Source organism: Dendrobates tinctorius, unplaced genomic scaffold (assembly GCF_039654945.1).
Source record: "Dendrobates tinctorius isolate UK_male_01 unplaced genomic scaffold, ASM3965494v1 ptg000094l, whole genome shotgun sequence".
NCBI classification, from domain to species: Eukaryota; Metazoa; Chordata; class Amphibia; order Anura; family Dendrobatidae; genus Dendrobates; species Dendrobates tinctorius.
This window is the reverse complement of record NW_027361762.1, coordinates 10,383,906-10,405,000: the sequence shown is the minus strand read 5'-3', so window position 1 is coordinate 10,405,000 and position 21,095 is coordinate 10,383,906. Positions and strand designations below refer to the sequence as shown.

Below are 21,095 nucleotides of genomic sequence, written 5' to 3'. Positions count from 1 at the left end.
TCACCACATATCTAGATAAGTTCATTGGGGGGTCTAGTTTCCAAAATGGGGTCACTTTTGGGGGGTTTCCACTGTTTAGGCAAATCAGTGGCTCTCCAAACGTGACATGGCGTCCGATCTGAATTCCAGCCAATTTTGCATTGAAAAAGTCAAATGACGCTGATTCCCTTCCGAGCTCTGCCATGCGCACAAATAGTGGTTTACCCCCACAGGTGGGGTATCAGCGTACTCAGGACAAATTGCACAATAACTTTTAGGGTCCTGTTACCCTTGGCAAAATAAGAATTGAGGGTGAAAAGATCATTTTTGTGGAAAAAATATGATTTTGTAAATGTATGGCTGTACATCATAAACTTCTGTGAAGCCCTTGGGGGTTCAAAGTTCTCACCAAACATCTAGATAAGTTCCTTGGGGGGTCTAGTTTCCAAAATGGTGTCATTTGTGGGGGGTTTCCACTGTTTTGGTACATCAGGGGTGTTAAATATTAATAATTCGTTAAATATTTCTTATTACACCCAGTTCTGTAGAATGCTTTAGCTTACATGACATAGGCTATTTTTAAGCTTGGCTCATGGTAGAAATGTCAGCTCACTACATATTTAAGTTTAGCCTTGAGGTAAATGTCAAACTCCATATATGTAGAGACCACGTGCTTTAGGAGACGTATATAATTCATGGCTAACTGTAGAGGTCGCTCTTCTTCTTCCCTCACCATCATGAGACACAGACGCAAGATGACATAACTCAACAGCTGGTATGTTACTTTATTACGAAGAAGCCGAACTGAGAGACAGACGCCATTTGCCATGTGAGATCCCGGAGAGAAAGAAGAATACATGCTGCTTTGCTATGAACAATGGACAATATCTCTTTCACTTATTTTTATTCACCTGTTTTTCTGTAATAACCTTTCTTTGATGGAAGAATCCAAATAAACCACTATATTTTTATCTGGTAACTAGTCCTGAGTATTTTACAGGATATGCATTATTTTACATTGGAGAGCCAGCCAGATCTGAATTTTTGTACTTTTTTGCGGATTTCCCTCAACTTGCCCACACGGGGGATTGGACTTTGCTAACGTCAAATCATATGTGCAAGTTATCGGGAATTCCACTACTTACAAGAATCACACAGAACCTAGAAGTAAGAATTGCCAGATAGATTGAGAAGTACTACAAGTGCCAAAGTGCCAGACGTGCTGAAACCAAGACAACAGGAACCCAGCGTTGTCCATCAAAGGAACAAGCTGAGACATTTCAAGGTAAGATAAAATGGATGTCATTAATTGTCTTGCTAAGCAGAGTAAATTGAAATTTAAGTCTGTAGACAATTCTAATTCAGAAGTTCTATGGTTAAGTTTATATGCCGAGTGTGAACTCGAGAATCAAAGGTTAGATTCTAAGTTTTTCAATAGAGAAAGAGAGAGATTAAAAAATATTCTACAGATGGTAGATATATTTCATAGATCTGTGTCAGAGAAATCCAAAAATGATTGTTGTGATGTTCTCGAGATTGGCTGTAAAGTTAGGGAGATTGACTATAATCAAGTGTCTGTAGCGGCCATTGAAGGTGACCTTGCAGACGTGGAACAAGATGGAGAAGTAGGAGGAGACTTCAGAACTGACGTAGAGGACGTACAAGGGAAAGACGTACCACTAAAAATAGACGACTCACAGGCCCAAATCCGAAGGAAAAGTTTGCTTAAGATATGCGAAATAATACCTGCTTATGACAACAAAATAGATGTTTGTAGAAACTCTGAGATTTTTGATAGTTGTTCTGATAAATTTGATTTATCTAACGAGGAGAAGAATCAGTTGTTCAAAATGTGGATCCCTGTAAATTTTGCTAGGAGATTGTCTTTAAAGTTATCTGGTGAAACACATGAGAATTTAACTGATAAAGACAGATTAAAAATTCTCATTTTTTGTTCATCAAATGAAAATCATCCAGATATTGATATTCTTCAAAAATTAAGAATTGGTCGGAAGGAATGTATTTTTACTTTCATGTCCATATATGAACGTTTGTACAAAATGCTGAGTGAGAATGTCAAAACACAGTCCCTCATAAGGAGTTTTGTAAGCAAATTTTGGTTTTTAAATCCTGCATCTCGTGTTATTGCGTCACAAAAAGATTCATTGTTTGAATGTGCGCAATCCCTTGATTTTGCCAGAAAACACGAGAATCGTGAGAGGAAAGTAAATTGTGCTAATTTTGTGAAGACAGTCAGAGTAAAATCTTATCAGAAGCCTGTATTAGCAAAACCTTCTAAAATGAGTTTTCCCCAAAATCAAATCTACGAAGAAAGAAAAAGAAAATCACATGTTTGTTATAAGCCATATGGAATGATGCAAAGGAACACCGAAAAGACACAAATGGAATTAAGAAAAATGATGAGTTCTGATTTTCTTTCTGTAACAAAGATGGCCGAATTTAACAGACAGAAACAGGTGGTGAGTGACATCATGGCCTGTAAACTGAATACTCTGCTCCAAGAATCTATCAGCTTTAAAATGGCAAGAACCTTTCAGGATATTTTTTGCAGAGAAATAAGTATGGGTGTAGGAATTGGCTAGGAAAAGTAATTATATATATATATATATTTTGTGTAACAGTGTTATACAATTAGTGAGTTATATGTAATTATTTTATAGAGTATAATCCTGTAGTTTTATGGTTTGTGGATATATACATAGTCATACAGTATATATAGAGTGTTTGTAGAAGTAGAAATAGTAGAACTGTATTTTTTAATGAAAATTAAAATCTACATCAGTAATAATATTTAGAATATGAATATGATATTAACCTTATTTTTTATGTTTCCTTAGAATTTTCATTTCAAAGCAGGACTTAATCGGGAAAAATTCTCTTACAAGGATTTATGCCTTTATTTACACAGGATGTTGCAATAATTGCATGATTTTATATCTAACCCTTAAAAGGAAATAACTAATTGCTTTTTAAAATGTTCTGGGTGTGTGCTTTACTGCATGGTTTGAATGACAACCACAGCAGGGGAATTTGAACCTTGTTCTAATAATACAAGTATACCAGTATACTATGTCCCTGTTCCTTAGGGAAAGAATTTTTAAGGGGGTCTCAACTTTTGCAAACCAATGGAATTTTTTTCTAGGCCTAAATGTCAAGTATAGCTATACATACAACATATATTTATGTCATGTGGAGGAATATTCAAAGAAATATTAAGAGACTAAATTGAAATAGTTTACAATGCATTGATGATTAGGATAATTTGGGTTAAAACACGTGTATTCATCACACCTTCGAATGTGAGGTATTTGGTTTAAACTTAAATATGTGACACAGTCTGAGTGACAGTGACTGAGTGTATGAGCAGCTGCTGAGCGAGTAATGTGATACGTTTGTGAGGCCTCAGGATCCTGAATGCATGAGAGAAAGGAAAAAAACCCCAAAAGCTTTTATCTTTAGGAGGAAATATGCAGATCAGTTAAATTATTAGAATATTAGGATATATAATGAAATATTATCTATACAACATATATTTCTATAGTAATTATTATTTCTTGATTTAGTTAATGGTGGATAAGTGCAAAGTGCAATCGCACATCAAAATGGTTTATGCAAATTAATTTTTCCAAAGGATAATTTTATGATATTCAAATTAATTTTAATGGTTACACATCTTCAGACAAATAATGGTATAAGCAAGTATAATATTTACACAATTTATAAATTAATTATTTTTAATTTTGGTTTTGATAAATGAATTATTTCATAGAACAATATTTTTTGGTATTAAGGGGGAAAATATGTTTTTGATCCTGACTACATCATCACATTTGATTAATACCTCTTCTTCACACATTTTAATAGGAAAAAATATTAATAAGGTACAATGGTATAAGTATTGGGTATAATAATAAGTATTATAAAGAGTCATTTCTTTACAGTAAGAGGAATATTATATGCAAAGTTGCATAATTTTAATATTTTGGTAACACAAGTTTATGACAATTATGAAATAATCCAGATCATGGAAATATTAAGGGTGTATGTTACTGAAGACATAACTACTCTGCATCAACATAAAGGCCTTATTCTTATTTTTATTTTTATTCATATTTTTCATTATTTTTAATTCTTTCATCAATATTTAGTAAAGTAATATCTACTGAGAATATTGCTTCATTAAATATAGCAATTATATGGTTCTATTACTAAGGAAAATGTTTCACTTCTGAGTTATATGCAACAATTCTTTTATTCATTCATTCGCTCACTCATATATTCTTATTTTGGTTCATGGCTATACATTCCTACATATTATTAGTATAATAAATATATTCCTTATTAATAAAGATGATAACACTGGTTACATAAAACACAGTGACACCTATGGGTTGAAAAAGGTAATTACACCTAAGACATAAAAAAATGTTCTATCACATGAAGAATATGGATAATAATGTATTATCACTTATTATTGGTTTATTATTTCAAACATTGAAATCCATATACAGTACAAATTCTGATAATAATTATATGGATATTACTGATTGCTATGGTACGCTGTGATATTATAGGATAGGAAATTACCAGATTTGGTATAGACTAGGGAATGAAGACTTCAAGCAAGATACTGAAATTATGTTAATAAAGACTTTTCACATTTCTAAACTTCATTGATTTTTATCAGTTGCAAGAAGAAGAATGCCGCGATCCAGAAGTCCCAGAAGGTAACAAAGCTATGATTACTGAGTAATAGACTGTGTTAATTACAAATGCAGTATCCACCACTGACAGTCACAAGTGCAGTATCCACCACTGACAGTCACAAGTGCAGTATCCACCACCGACAGTCACAATTAAAGTGTCTAACCTGACAACCAGAGGACGATGATCCTATGATGCTGATGTGAACTGTGTTATCACGTTCTTATCAAGTTCCAGAGGTTTTCAATCACCTGAAAAGCTTCGATGAAAGCTGGTGAACAATGAAGGTAATTATCAGGAAGCTACAACCCTGACATATGTCCTGTGCATTAGGACAAGGACTGGTTATGGTGCTATGTTTAGCAAGGAAGAGTCATTTTAACCCTTGCTTTGCTGACCAAAGACGTCACACCTGTTCAAAGACCAGTACCGATGGAGGATTCCAGAATATCCAAGGCGAGCCAATATAAGCCCAGGTTTTTAAAGATGACACTGCACAGATATTAAAGCTGCATAGACTTTGTTTTCGTATTAACATTTGAAATTATGGACTTTGATTTGATACACAACACAATTTCTATATGCTATAGAAAAACTGTGTTTTTAAAAGAACCAAGAAGAAGACAGAAGACATCAAAATGAAGACCAGATGACACCAGATGATGATGACTGGACCTGAGATGCTTCAATTTAGACTTAGGGAAGTATAATTATACATATTTTATATGAATATTGTTCACGGCTTACCATAACATGAATTCACATCAATTATGTCATTGAGTACTTATAACGGTAATCTAATATTATTATTATTATTATTATTATTATTGATATTAAATTATTTTGTCAAAGAAGAAGAAAAGAAGAAAAAAGATCGTTATATTTGAGGGTTCCAATTAATGTCTGTCTCCCTCAAAAGGGGGAATTGTTAAATATTAATAATTCGTTAAATATTTCTTATTACACCCAGTTCTGTAGAATGCTTTAGCTTACATGACATAGGCTATTTTTAAGCTTGGCTCATGGTAGAAATGTCAGCTCACTACATATTTAAGTTTAGCCTTGAGGTAAATGTCAAACTCCATATATGTAGAGACCACGTGCTTTAGGAGACGTATATAATTCATGGCTAACTGTAGAGGTCGCTCTTCTTCTTCCCTCACCATCATGAGACACAGACGCAAGATGACATAACTCAACAGCTGGTATGTTACTTTATTACGAAGAAGCCGAACTGAGAGACAGACGCCATTTGCCATGTGAGATCCCGGAGAGAAAGAAGAATACATGCTGCTTTGCTATGAACAATGGACAATATCTCTTTCACTTATTTTTATTCACCTGTTTTTCTGTAATAACCTTTCTTTGATGGAAGAATCCAAATAAACCACTATATTTTTATCTGGTAACTAGTCCTGAGTATTTTACAGGATATGCATTATTTTACAAGGGGCTTTCCAAACGTGACATGGTGTCCGATCTCAATTCCAGCCAAAAAAGTCAAATGGCGCTGCTTCCCTTCCGAGCTCTGCCTTGCGCAGAAATAGTCGTTTACACCCACATATGGGGTATCAGCATAGTCAGGACAAACTGCACAATAACTTTTAGGGTCCTGTTACCCTTGGGAAAATAAAAATTGGGGTGAAAAGATCATTTTTGTGGAAAAAATATGATTTTTTAATTATACCGCTGTACGTTATAAACTTCTGTGAAGCCCTTGTGGGTTCAAAGTTCTCACCACATACCTAGATAAGTTCCTTGGGGGATCTAGTTTCCAAAATGGGGTCACTTGTGGGGGGTTTCCACTGTTTAGGTACATCAGGGGCTCTCCAAACGTGACATGGCATCCGATCTGAATTCCAGCAAATTTTGCGTTGAAAAAGTCAAACAGCGCTCCTTCCCTTCTGAGCTCTGCCATGCGCTGAAACAGTGGTTCCCCCACATATCAGGTATCAGCGTACTCAGGACAAATTGCACAATAACTTTTCCAGTCCAATTTCTCCTTTTACCCTTGGTAAAATAAAAAAAATTGAACCTGAAATATTTTTTTTGTGAAAAAAAGTTAAATGTTCATTTTTTTTAAATATTCAAAAAATTCCTGTGATGCACCTGAAGGGTTAATAAACTTTGTGAATGTGGTTTTGAGCACCTTGAGGGGTACAGTTTTTAGAATGGTGTCACTTTTGGGTATTTTCTATCATATAGACCCCTCACAGTGGCTTCAAATGTGATGTGGTCATAAAAATAAAATGGTGTTGTAAAAATGAGAAATCACTGGTCAACTTTTAACCCTTATAACTTCCTAACAAAAAAAAACATTTGGTTCCAAAATTGTGCTGATGTAAAGTAAACATAGGGAAAATGTTACTTATTAAGTTTTTTGTGTGCTGTATCTCTGTGATTTAAGGGCATAAAAAAATCAAAGTTGGAAAATTGCGAAATATACAAAATTTACGCCAAATTTCCATTTTTTTCACAAATAAATGCAAGTTATATGAATGAAATTTTACCACTAACATGAAGTACAATATGTCACGAGTAGTGTTGAGCATTCCGATACCGCAAGTATCGGGTATCGGCCGATATACGCTGTATCGGAATTCCGATACTTAGTTCCGATACTTTTTTCATATCGAATACCGGAATCAGAAGTTCCTATAATGCTAGGAGCCCGCTCGATTTGATTCAGCCAATGGGGATCCTCAGAAGTGTGGGCACATCCTGTTAGGCATGTAGGCATGTTAACTACTGGCATGGCTGTGATTGGCTGCTGAAATGATGTCATGATGCACTATAAAAACCGCAGCAGCCGCCATTTCGGGTTCACTCTGATGTGAATTCAGTTAGGGACAGGCTGCTGTTGAAGACTGTGAGGGACAGTTAGAAATAGCGATCATCAAACATATCTATTGCTCTACCCAGGCTACATAATCCACCACTGTAGCATTTATTTAGCCCAGCAGCGCTGTTTTAATAGCTGTCTGCAAGGGCTGTGTGAGTGCAGACCCACGCTGTGTAGTGTGTCCTGCAGGCACATCTGCTTGTAGGCCGCCAAGCGTGTGTCTCTGCCTCATACACATTTTTCTTTTATTGCTGCTTTTTTTTTCTCCTGTATAGTGTGCTTCCATACATATCCATATATGTTGGTTGCAAACACTAAAGGAGTGGACAGCGGAGCCTTTCAGCAGCCTTTCAGTGCTATAGCCCATTTCTCTGCACTGTTTTTGGCTGTCTGATAGGTCTCTCTGTGTGTGAGTGCAGCTCACATTGCAGTGTGTTCTAGAGCCACCGCTGGTTGTAGTCCGCTCAGCGTGCGTCACTGCCTCATACATAGTCCTTTTTTTGTAGTTCATTTGTCCAGATTTTTGCTCCTATATTAGTGTGCTTCCATCCGCATCCATTGTCATTGGTTGGTTGCAAACACTATATAGGATTAGATAGAGGAGCCTTTTTGCTGGCTTGTGCCCTTCAGGGCCAGCCAGACTAGTATCACCCTATTTTTTGGAGCCTCATCAATTGCATTGTAGGTTACCTTTCTGCATTGTAATCGCTCCAAAAAGTTTGTGATACTATAGCTTTCAAACTTTGGTCACATCCTTTTATTTCCCCCCCCCAAAAAAAGGAAATAAAGTTCACCAAACACTCCACTTTAGAGTTGTGTAGGCCACATTAGATCATATTAAAGTGTAGTACACACACTCTTAGCCAAATTAGTGTTTCTTATACTGGTTAGCAGGTGTTCAGGAATAAGAACACTAAGCCCCCCCTTTTTTACTTTTCTGCCTATCTTTATCAGTCTACCAAGATGAAGGAGGCAGGGAGTAAGGCACGTGGTCGAGGCCGTGGAGTTTCAGCAGGGAGAGGACTGGGGGATTCAGCAGGGAGAGGACGTGGGGATTTGGTGTCTGCTGCGGCCACCAGTGACCCGGCATCCCCCACTTTTACCAGGCAACAGTCCTTCATGCGCAGCTTTGTAGGACCTCGCCGTACCCCACTGCTGCGTGACGAACAAATTGAAGCCGTTGTTGGATGGATGGCAGCTAACGCATCCACTTCAATGACTTCCGCATCCTCCCAGGGCCAGAGCACTGAAGAGCAACCATCTGTCTCTTCACCACCTGCCAAATTGCCCAGGCAGTCTGAGAGTCCTGGACAGGAGCCATCTCAATCTTTACTTCTGTTCTCAGAATCTGTTGGCTTGGAAAGAGGTGGCCAGCCAAGCAGCATTCTAGAGCGTGAAGAAGAGGGAGTATGCAGTGATGCGCAACTGCTTTGTCCCTCTGAATCTGAAGAGGCGGGTGGGCCAGTGCCTATTGTCAGCACACCTCAGTGCTCATCTGATGATGATGAGACTCAGTTGCCAACTTCTGGTGCGTACGGTGCTGGCGAGACAACCCAGGACCAGCCGGTGCTTGAAGAGGGGAGTGGAGATGATGAGGTCCTTGACCCATCATGGCGTCAGCCACAGGAAGGTGGTGGGAGCAGCTCTGAGGAAGAGATTCCCCGAACGGCCAAAAGAGGAGGGAGAGGGTGAGGGCAGACTTTGTTTTCCTGTAGCCTCCACTTTGGCACCCGTGAGGAGCAATCCTCTTCCAAAACAGAAAACGGGCGCTCCCAGGACTTGCAGTGCGTGGTCTTTTTTTGACACAGTTGCAGATGACATTTGCTTTGTCAAATGCAAGCTGTGTCATCAGAAAGTTAAACGAGGGAAAAATGTGAGCAACCTCAATACCACAAATATGTGGAAACATGTGCGCACCAAGCACGAGGTGGAGTTACACAGACACACTGAAGATGTAGGCCAACCTTCAGCAGCACCTACCACCTCTTCAGCTCGTGTTGGGGCCTCTTCCTCCAGCTCACACACAGCTGGTTCGGCTTCCTCACTGGAACGCCATGGAAGAACCTCTGCCACTGTTGTCCAGAGACCCAGTGAAATTTCACCCACTGAACCACGTTCTCAGTCATCAGCACACTCCCAGGCCACTCACCAGCAATCGGTAGCACAGGCATGGGAGAAAAAGCAGCCATACTCGGCAAACCATCCCCGAGCACTGGCTCTGAATGCCGGCATTGCCAAACTACTGGCCCTTGAGATGCTGTCATTCAGGCTGGTGGAGACTGACACCTTCCGGAACTTGATGTCATTGGCAGTTCCACAATACAATGTGCCCAGCCACTTTTATTTCAGCAGGCAAGCCGTGCCTGCTCTGCAAAAGCATGTGGAGGTAAAAATTAAAAATGCGCTACTAAACGCCGTCAGTAGCAAGGTCCACCTGACCACCGATGTGTGGACCAGTAGCCATGGACAGGGACGATACCTTTCCCTCACTGCCCATTGGGTCAATGTTGTGGAGCCGGGTTCATATCTGGAGAGTGGCTCTGTACGTATTCTGCCAACTCCAAGGATTGCAGGAATGCAGTCGGTACATATTGAGTCCTCCTCCTCCTCTAGTTCCTCGGAATCAGCACTGCATGAGCCTGTTAGGCCAGATATGAGCACAGGTGTGACCAAACGTCAACAGGCCGTCCTTAAATTAATTTCTTTGGGGAATCGGAGCCACACAGCACAGGAGCTCTGGAATGCCATCAAGCAGGAGAGCGATGTGTGGCTTGTGCCAGCGAATCTCCAGCCAGGTTTGGTAGTGAGTGACAATGGCCGAAATCTAGTGGCAGCTCTGGGCCTTGGCAACCTCACTCACATACCATGTCTGGCACACATGCTCAATTTGGTCATGAAGAGCTTTCTGAGGGACTATCCGGATCTTGATGCACTGCTGCCCAAGATTCGCCTAGAGTGTGCTCACTTGCGGCGTTCCAGCATGGCAAGATCGCGCATTGCATATCTGCAACGCCGATTCCGCCTGCCAGAACATTGCATCATATGTGACCTCCCCACCAGGTGGAATTCAACGTTACATATGTTGGAGCGGTTGTGTGAGCAGCAGGCAGCAGTAATAGAGTACCAGCTGCATCAGGCGCAAACAAGTCGCACTGTGCGCCGGACACACTTCACCACCACTGAGTGGGCCACTATGAGGGACATCTGCCAAGTTTTGCGTGCCTTCGATGACTCCACGCGGATGGCCAGTGCAGATGATGCACTAGTCAGCATGACTGTCCCCCTTATCTGTCTGCTTCAAAAAACCTTACAAGCACTATGTGAGGAGGTTTTTGAAGAGGTCGAGGATGAGGAGTCAGAAATGCCATCTGCTTCTGGCAAGTCTGCGCAACGTGCTTCCACACAAAGGCCCAGGCAGGGGACACTTAGTGAGGAGGATTACGAGGAGTCAATGGAGGAGGAGGAACACATCTCTCCAGAGGAGGGAGGTACACAAGGCTCTAGTAGTCAGTGTGTACAGCGAGGGTGGGGAGATGCTGAGCAGGCTGAGATGCTGCCTCAAGCTGGGGACAGCGTTTCCGGTCCAGTTGGCAGTCTGCAGCACATGGTTGATTTCATGACAATGGGTATTCGCGATACCTATAGAATCCCCCATCTACTTTATGATTGCCGAACCCATTAAATGATGACTCGCACACCTTTATTGGATAAATTGTCCACAGCAGCCTTTTATTAACATTTTAACAAAACATTTACAAAACAATGTTCCCAAAGGAGGGGCGGTCCTCGAGGCCCTAAAATTGTAACTGCCACAGGTCAATGACCCCATAAACCTTGTCCCCAGTACGAGTCCTGCATCTAGCCGTGAAGCACCAGCTCAGAGACCCTAACAGACTGAACCGGACAATATCCGCCCGAAATACCCGCGTATTTCCGCTTCCATTCCTCAGTGTGACCATTATGTTCTGTTCCACATTAATCCGCCCAAGGGGGAGTCCAGGACCTTACAGATCCCCCCCCTCCAAACCGCCGTTTCCTGGCACCACCAATCTCGAGGACCACTCCCGCCACGCCATCAACGCAAATGTTCTGACCCCTCAAACATTTGTGTCCCGCCACACTTTTAAGCCTTTCTCTATGCCCTCTTGGATTGCCAAACACCATAAGTTCAATCCGATCGCATTCAGATGAATCCCATCTTTCCTCCAATAATCCCCTTCCCCCGATTCCAAATCCATGTGGCGCACCACTATTGCCCCATTCCTTGCCATAAAACGGGACACTTTGCGATTAACCTTTATCCTAGCCTTATTCACCCCTCGGACCGATCTCGCCCCGTGCCACACCTTCCTGGGGACGATGTCCGACCAGACCACCAAAAGCTTGGGAAAAATGGACCACAGCCTCAACATGTCAAACTCAATATCCCTTATTAGATCCCTGCATGGACGCTTCCCCAAATCGTTACCCCCTAAATGGATTAGCAGCACCTCTGGAACTCGATCTAGGTGAACGAACCTATGAAACTCAGGTAATAGCTGCATCCACACCATGCCCCGTTTACCGATCCATCTCAAGATTGCTAAAGTCCTTGGCACACCAAGCTGCCTCCCATCCTGATGGACGTCAGCTCTCAACGCTGCCCAGAATACAAAAGAGTGACCCATTATCCACACGAGCAGCTGTCCCGACTCTGAAACAAATAAGAAAACAAAACACCATAACCACAATAAGTAGACCTCGTGGACAAACACTAAACCAAATTAGGGCGTACGTATGAACGAAACCTCAACGATTCCCACCGACCAATCCTTCTTACCATGTCCTCTCCCAATCCCCTCCTTGCGGCCTCCGTAGCCGCCCCAATCCGAAATGAGTGACCACTGTATTCCCTTGCTGGCAAGCCCCCTCTTTCTAAACACCGCCTGAATATCGTTACGAATTGAAAGCGAGACAGGAATGAACCATCTCCATGAACCAACAACGGGTCTGTAAACGATCTCCCTCCTGTTCCGAAAATCCTCATGCAACTCACCGGGCATAACGGAGACCCGCTCACCTCAAAAAGTACCACCCTACAACCTTTATCATCCCTATCCGTCTTAGAAAACCGCAGAGTTGTTTCCAACCAATCCCCAAACACGTCCACATCTTGTCTAAGCAGCCCCCCTTTTTTAAAATGGGAAGGACTCACCAATTCCCCCAACCGAAATGCCCCGAAGAACGCCAAAGAAAATGCCAATTTAAACAAGACAACCTCCTCCAGCGAGGCACATACATCTTTCAGATGCTCGCCTAATGCTAACAGTACCTCATAAGATACCGGACGCCTCCTGTCCGAAACCCTCCAGTTTCTCCTCCATCCCTTTACTGCTTGCAAAACCAAAAATGACTTAGTTAGGTCCCGCAACCCCCTAAACTTAAAATCAAAAGCCAATCCTGACAAAAAATTATTAAGCTTCGGAACCGACCAACCCGATTCCCAACTATGACCCAATAATAACAGTAATTTGCTCTCATCTTCCAAGCCCCCACCTAACTTTAGCTTCCAATCTTCCCAAACACGCCAAGTTTTGGAATAATGAGACCATGTTCCCGCTGCCAGCGACCTGTAAAACAATTCTCTTACTGCCCTGACAGAAGGCTCCATAATTCCTCCGGGCAGACCAACCCCGTGGATTCCGCTTGAGGCGCCAGTTCCCGAAATCGATCCCACTGCGAACAAAAAAGAGCTTCAAGAATAGGATACCTTACTGTAGGTTGGGACTCGGCCACAACCCAGAGGTTGCAACTCAAACCCACCCACACCAAGTGCTGCAAAATCTTGACAACGATCTGATCGGGGGATGACAATGAATTTATGGTCTTTACCGCTCCCAACGACTCGCAATGGAAACAAATTTTTTTGTTGCATACCAACTTTCCCCATAATGATAGAGCCAACATCACCGTGAAGATCTCACACACGACCTGATTGGCCATCAACTCCGTTGGCCATCGTTCTTCCAACCACATACCGCGAAAAAATAAGCAAAAACCTTGATTACCGGTTGAAATTAGCATACCCAGTGAGTCAGCCGACACCACTGGTGCCATCCAAATCGACTTCCCGTTGTAAGATTCCAAAAAAAGCGCCCAAACTCTGAGGTCAGCTTTCAACTCCCTTCTCAGCCGTATAAAATGCGACGGCGATGTAATCCCAACTGTAGCCAAAGAAAGCCTCCTGCAAAAGGCTCTCCCCATTGGCATAATCCGACAAGCAAAGTTAAGCTTGCCAAGCAGCGACTAAACCTCTCTCAACGTTGCCTTCTTCAAACCACACATCCAGTTTACCGCCGCCCTCATATCCAAAACCTTATCCTCTGGGATCCTACATTCCATAGCAACGGAATCAATCTCGATACCCAAGAAACTCAGTGATGTGACTGGGCCTACGGTTTTTTCCGCCGCCAATGGGACTCCAAATTTTTTTGCCATGCTCTCCATTGTGTGAAGCAAAACAGAACACGCATTCGACTGCACTGAACCCATAAACAAAAAGTCGTCCAAGTAATGAATACAGGAGCTAAGGCCGGACACTTCCTTAACCACCCATTCCAAAAATGTGCTAAACGTTTCAAAATACGCACATGACAACGAACACCCCATCGGCAAACAACGATCAACATAAAACCCCCCGTTCCAAAAACACCCCAACAAGTGCATGCTGTCCGGGTGAACCGGAAGCAAGCGAAAAGCCGCTTCAATGTCCGTCTTTGCCATCTGGGCTCCCTGGCCGCATTCCCTGACCCAATTCAACGCCAAATCAAATGATGTGTATGAAACTGAACACATCAGCGGGTCGATCCCATCATTAACTGACAAACCCTTTGGGAATGAGAGATGATGTATCAACCTGAACTTGTTTGGCTCCTTTTTAGGCACTACCCCCAATGGTGAAACTCTCAAGTTAACCGCTGGCGGGGATCCAAACGGCCCGGCCATCCTCCCCAAGGCTACCTCTTTATTCAACTTTTCTGTGACCACTTCAGGGCATTCTCTGGCCGACTTCAATTTCTTGGTTGACAATTTCACCTCAACATCAACAAAGGGGATCCGAAACCCGTCCCGAAAACCATCACGTAACAAAACCGCTGCCTCTTTATCCGGGTACTCATTTAGATACTGCACCATCTCTGACAGGCGCACTGGAGTCACCCCTTTTTTCAAATCCGTCAGACCCTCTTTGTTTCCCACTCCTAAATCACTTTGCCGCCTCGTGGCTGCCTCCACATGAAGAACACTCATGTTTGAACTTACATTTTGTCCCGAATTTACAAACGCCATCGTTAAAGGTGAATCACAGTCCCTTTTGCAATGCCACCGAGTGCCCTGACTGCCCCAAACCCCCGGTGCCCCCAGAAAAAAGCTGTGTTCCCTGTCCTGATTTGACTGGAGCCGTTACTCTCATCCATAGTGCTATATCCTTGTGGTCCCAGCGGATACTAGGTCTAACTACCTTCCGCTGGCGGAATTGTTCATCATACCTAAGCCAACCTTGACCCCCATACAGGCCCGGATTGGCAATATAACCAACCGGGCATTTTCCCGCTGGGCCGCTGTCATGTGGGCCGCAGGCGGCAGCTGCTGCGGCCACTGTTGCTCCTGCCGCCGGCCCTCTGCGGGCACGGTGGTGATAGTTTCCAAGTTCCTCCCCCACTGCAGGGAGATAAGCCGCCACGCCCCCCATCCTTGCCGTAGCACGAGACCCCCCCGCCCCCGCAGCCACTCACAGTGTCGCTGCTTGCCTTCTCTGTTCGCAGGACCTGTGATGAGGTCACAGGAGGGGAGGAGTCAGGGGTCACATCATCAGGAGCCTTTGTCCAGACCCCTGATCATGTGATGCCTGACTCCACCCCTCCTGTGACCTCATCACAGGTCCTGTGCGCGCAGCCCTGCCTCTTGGTGTCTGCAGGACTCTGCTGTGCTGGTTGTCATGGTGCTGGATGAGATAAGTATGTGTGGGGTCAGGAGGGGTTTACAGGGTAGATGTAGCAGAGCTGTGTATGGGGTGTATTGAGCGGAGCCGTGTGTGTATGAGGTGTACGGAGTGGAGCCGTGTGTGTACGGAACAGAGCCGCGTGCACGAGGTGTACGGAGTGGAGCCATATGTGTACGAAGCATACAAAGCGGGCTTTTCCCACGGACACAGGAGTACACGGCGGAGCCCCGAGGAGCATTTTAAAACACACACATGATGTTCCACCTGAAGTGATGTGCTGGAAGCTGACCGGAAATGAGATAATTTCTTGAGGAGATTGTAACAGAACCAGGAATGCTTCAGATCCATCACCGTGTCCTCCTCCGACAGTGCAGACAGCAGGATCGCCTTGGAATCGGGGATGCCGGCCATGTGAGTGGATCATGATATGTCCTGCATCGGGAGGCTCAGGTGGGCACTACAATGGGAGCCGGGCTGCTATAGTATCTTTATAGAATCTTTATTTCTTTCTCTCTTTTACTTTCTTTCTCTGTTCTTTCTTTCTCATTCTCTGTTCTGTCTTTCCCTCATTTTCTTTCTCTCTCTCTCTGTTCTTTCTTTCCCCTCTTTTTCTTTTCTCTCTTTCTTTCTCTCTGTTCTTTCTTTCTTTTCTTTACTTCTTTCTCTCTCTATTCTTTCTCTGTCTCTCTCTGTTCTTTCTTTCTTTCCCCTCTTTCTTTCTCTCTCTGTTCTTTCTCTGTCTCTCTCTGTTCTTTCTTTCTTTCTTTTTATCCCCTCTTTCTTTCTTTCTTTCTTTCTTTCTCTTTTTTCTTTTTTCTCTCTCTCACTGTTTTCTCTCTTCCTTAGTGCCAGTCAGTGTGCCCATAATGCCAGCCACTGTGCCCTCAGTACAAGTCAGTGTGATCAGCAGTGCTAAATGGGTGCAATTAGGCGTGGACATGGGTGTGACTAGTTGCAGAATGGGTGTGGCTGGGCGTGGCCTAAAATTTGCTGCACGCGCCGCAGTCTTTCTCCCTCTTTTCCTTCCTCAAAACTTGGGAGGTATGATAGGGGCACCTATGACCAGGGGGTTTGGTTGCCCAATGGATAGCAGTTCTGCCAGGAATTCTGTCACCGTGCGTACAAAAGGGGACAGAGCTTTGGGAGGAGTACTGTACCTAAAAGCAATAAATAGGACTGAGCTGAAATACTGGACACAGCTGTGACTACGTTATATAGTCGTGTTAATCTCCTCTCACTGCTTGTAACTTACAACTTTACAAAAATATTATATAGTCACCATGTGACTAGTGGGCCTGTGTAACTTCAAATGCCAGGGCTGAATTTTAGTCCCAGTCCGGCCCTGCCCCCATACACTCTGTAAGCCTCCCCAATGGCATCCATATAACAAAAAAGGGATGAACAATTTTCTGGTGAATTCTCCCCAATTACACTAGCTAGTATAGCAAATGCCTGCAACCAATTTGAGAATGTTCGGGGGATGAGCTGAAACCTCCTCTTTTCCTCATCCTCTTTTTTAGAATCATCCCTCCGAACCCTGTCCAAGTTAAAGCGATCCAATGGGAGCAACGAAAAAATTTCCATGTACTCCCCCTTCCAAATCCTTTCCCTAACCTCCTGCTTCAAGTGCGCCCCTAAAGGCCCTTCGAAACAAACATACACCTCCCCTTTCGCAGCGTCATTTAAGCACACAGCGTCATCTTTTTCCTTCTCACCCCCCTCGCCTATCGCCCCTCTTCCCACTGACTCGACCCCCACCAGTACCTCCCGCACCTCAGCGCCTGGTATTGGCCCTGATGAACCCCGCGGCCCGTCACTCCCTGATAATGGACCCATGGAAACTCTGCTCTCCAGTAACTCCCTATCCCTCGTTGGCCATAGCCAAGCTGACAGCGGCAACGGCTCCCCCAGACCTCTCCCCGCATCCCATGATCTAACCAATTCTCTCAGACCTTGAAAAAACAACCCCATGCCGGCACTAGCTCCCCCCGCAGACAACTTCCCATGCGCATTCACATCAGAGGCTAATGACGGCTGCAAGTAATTTACGGAGTTCCTCTCACCTAACTGCCTGGGTGCTGTGCTCCCAGCGGCCGCCGATCCGGGGTCCTGATGTCCTTGGTCCATGCCTGACGATCTTCTGCCCATGGCAATAGCTTCCGGCGGAGCTCCATGCAGCCGGCCAGGTGTGACCGCTGCGTCCATCGTGGGCGTCAGACGCTGACTTGACCCATCCTGTCTCCCTGACAGCGCAGGGTAAATAGTATGCTGTCCATGGGCCATGGGACCCCCCACCCCCCTCCCAGCTGCAGCACCCCCCCTTCATGCTGGAAACCCCCTTGATACCCCGCACCCCCACCCTCTCCACTATCCCACTCAGGCATAAGGCTTTGTCTATCTCCCAGAATCACTGCAGCAGTAGCAGCAGCAGCCATATGGTGGGCGGGTGTAGCACTCTGCCACTCACCAGCAGCTCTGTGTTGTTGATCATGTAAAGCTGCAGTCCTCTCAGTCAGCCGTGCAGCCTGGTGCACGCTGGATTGTCCTGCTGGCTCAGCGCTCCCTTCCCCCAGCGCAGCTGTCCCCTCGTTCAGCCGTGCAGCCTGGTGCACACTGGGTGGTCCTGCTCTCTCTGCTCTCCTGTCCCCGCGCGCAGCTGCTGTGTGGGCGGATCCTCCCCTCCTGCTCCTGGGTGAATGCACCGTGGAAACTGGCCCCTGTGCTCCCTGACGATTCTGCCGAGCTGCACCCTTTCCTTGCTGGGCACCAGCCGCACCATCTCCAGGTTCCCCAGTGGCCATAGACGAATGTGTGGAGGGGGAAGCCGACACCTCCCCCCGCTGCAGGTCCCGCCTCGACACAGGATTCCTCCCAGCTCTCAGTCCCCGTGTCCTAGGCCTGCGGCACGAGGCACCAGCTGGAGGGTCCCCGGAGGGGCTCCTAACACGGCGCCGGACCCGGGGGGTTACCTCTGGGCTGAGGCGCTCTGGAGGCCTGGCTCTCCGAGGCCGTCGCCCGTCGCCCTGACTTTGTGGATGAGTGGTCCCCCCTTCCTGCAACAGGCCCTGTAGTGATGCCTGCAGCCATCCTGCACCCCTGGAGCTCGCAGCCGTTCTCAGCTGCTGAAGGATCGCTTCAACGTCCATGATTCAAGGTAGGATCTGAGCTTTTTCCTACTGTAATGGGGCACCTAAAATGGTTGACCCACTAAGATGGTGACCCCCTCTTATAGTCCCCCCCCTCCCTCCTGTGCCCCTCCTACCCCTCCAAAGCCTCGTCCCCTTGCTATTATTCAAACATTTAACCCTTTCTTTACATGTCACCTTCCTATAGTTCCCCTCAACCCTGTCATGTCGTCCTCCCTTTGATGGCCTGCGGCCCAGTACGGCCTCACTTGTTGCAGTGCTTGTTAAATGACCGCCGCATCGCCAACATTCTCCACACGGCTGATTATTCGGTGTACACCCTCTTAGATCCTCGCTACCGGAACAACTTACAAAGCCTCATACCACAGTTGAAGTGGGAGCGTAAAATGCAAGAGTACCAAGAAACACTTGTTCAGGCCATCATGTTCTCCATTCCCCCCGCAAGTGTTGCTGGTAGTGCTTTTCAAAGCAGCCATGTGGGTAGAGGCAGTGGAGGAAGCTCTGCACAAAGAGTTAACAGAGGCAGTGCCGCAGGACAAGGCAAGGCCAGTATGGCCCAAATGTGGAAAAGTTTTGTGGGACCGCCACAAATGGCTACACCATCACAGACGGCTCCAATCAGCAGGAGGCAACGTTTCCGTCAGATGGTGACAGACTACTTGTCTTGCCCTGTTAGTGTACTCCCAGACGGCTCTTCCCCGTTCAAGTATTGGGTCTCTAAGCTGGATACATGGCCAGAGCTTTACCAGTATGCATTGGAAGTGCTGGCTTGCCCTGCTGCCAGTGTATTATCGGAACGTGTCTTTAGTGCTGCAGGTGGTGTGGTAACAGACCATTGCACGCGACTATCCGCCGATAATGTTGACCGGCTTACTTTTGTGAAAATGGACAAGGCCTGGATCTCACCTGAATTTGCCAGTCCTCTTCCAGAATAAATAATTGGCTGGCAACAGGATCCAGGTCTCCTGTTGTGTTCATGTTTCTATGACCTGAACTTTATTTCCTGGGCTACAGCAAAGCCCGTTGTTGCTCAGAAGTGCTGTCCACACAGACAAAACACTCGCTCATGTGTAAGTGGGGTTTGGTAACGTCAGCTGATCCCCTGCTGTGTGTATGGCAAAGTGTCCTGCTCCCTCCAAACTCAAAGTACCTCAGATTTACACCTGGCTCCAAGTAGGCCTCGGCCTACTACCTGATTTTCCCTGGGCTCCGACACCGCCAGTTGGTGCTCAGAAGTGCTGTACGCACAGACAAAACACTTGTTTATGTGTAAGTGGGGTTCGGTAACGTCTGCTGATCCCCTGCTGTGTGTATGGCAGTGTCCTGCTCCCTCCAAACTCAAAGTACCTCAGATTTACACCTGGCTCCAAGTAGGCCTCGGCCTACTACCTGATTTTCCCTGGGCTCCGACACCGCCAGTTGGTGCTCAGAAGTGCTGTCCGCACAGAAAAAAACACTCGTTCATGTGAAAGTGGGGGTCAGTAATGTCAGCTGATCCCCTGCTGTGTGGAGGGCAAACTGCTGTTGCCTCCAAATTGTAACTACTTCTGATTTAAACATTCTCTGATTTGGCCTCTGTCTCCACTCTGTCTCTAGTATTTCCCCTGACCTCCAACACCGCCAGTTCCTGCTCACAGTTGCTGTCCACGCATTCCACACTTGTTCCTGTGTTCCTGGTGTTCTGTTACGTGAGCAGATCCCCCAATGTGTGTCCGGCACTGTCTCCTGCGCTGTCCGAATGTGGACAGAGCAGGAGACAGTGGCAGACACACATCAGGGGATCTACTGACATTACAGAACCCCAGTAACACAGGAACACATGTGAATTGGGCAGACGGCTGCTGTACGCATAAACTGGCGGTGTTGGTGGTCACGTGAAATCCTGGAAACAGAGTTGAGACAGATGCCTAATTGGAGCACGTTGACAGTCTGTTGTAGCCTACAAACAATCTAAAACTGCCACCAAGTAGGCCTCGGCCTACACCATGATTGTCCCTGGGCTCCAACAACGCCAGTTGGTGCTCGGAAGTGCTGTCCACACAGAAAAAAACACTTGTTGATGTGAAAGTGGGGTTCGGTAATGTCTGCTGATCCCCTGCTGTGTGTACGGCAAACTCTCCTGCTGCCTCCAAATTCTAACAACGTCTTATCTTAAACTGCCTCCAAGTAGGCCTCAGCCTACAAAATGACTATCCGTGGGCTCCAACATCATCAGTTGTTGCTCGGAAGTGCTGTCCACACAGAAAAAAACACTCGTTCATGTGAAAGTGGGGTTCGGCAACGTCAGCTGATCCCCTGCTGTGTGGAGGGAAAAGTGTCCTGCACCCTCCAAAGTCAAAACACCTCCGATTTACACCTGGCTCCTAGTAGGCCTTGGCCTGCACCATGATTGTCCCTGGGCTCCAACAATGCCAGTTGGTGC

The 21,095-nt window shown here is 45.3% G+C and overlaps 1 protein-coding gene across 3 annotated transcripts in view; it reads right to left on the bottom strand.

Moving 5' to 3' along the window:
- The window catches only part of LOC141098727 (uncharacterized), a 35,973-nt gene extending 17,695 nt beyond the window's left edge, over positions 1-18,278 (bottom strand). The window contains exons 1-2 of one of the 3 annotated variants that reach the window (XM_073586706.1): positions 17,591-17,765; positions 12,300-13,261 (exon numbers count right to left, since the gene is read on the bottom strand). In XM_073586706.1, the coding sequence (XP_073442807.1) occupies positions 12,300-13,261; positions 17,591-17,732 (1,104 nt within the window). In that variant the 5' untranslated portion in view covers positions 17,733-17,765. Of the gene's footprint in view, positions 1-12,299; positions 13,262-17,590; positions 17,766-17,994 lie in introns of those variants that run through there. The other 2 variants (XR_012234334.1, XR_012234335.1) reach the window with 2 other exon arrangements.
- Between the last annotated feature and the right edge of the window lie 2,817 nt (positions 18,279-21,095).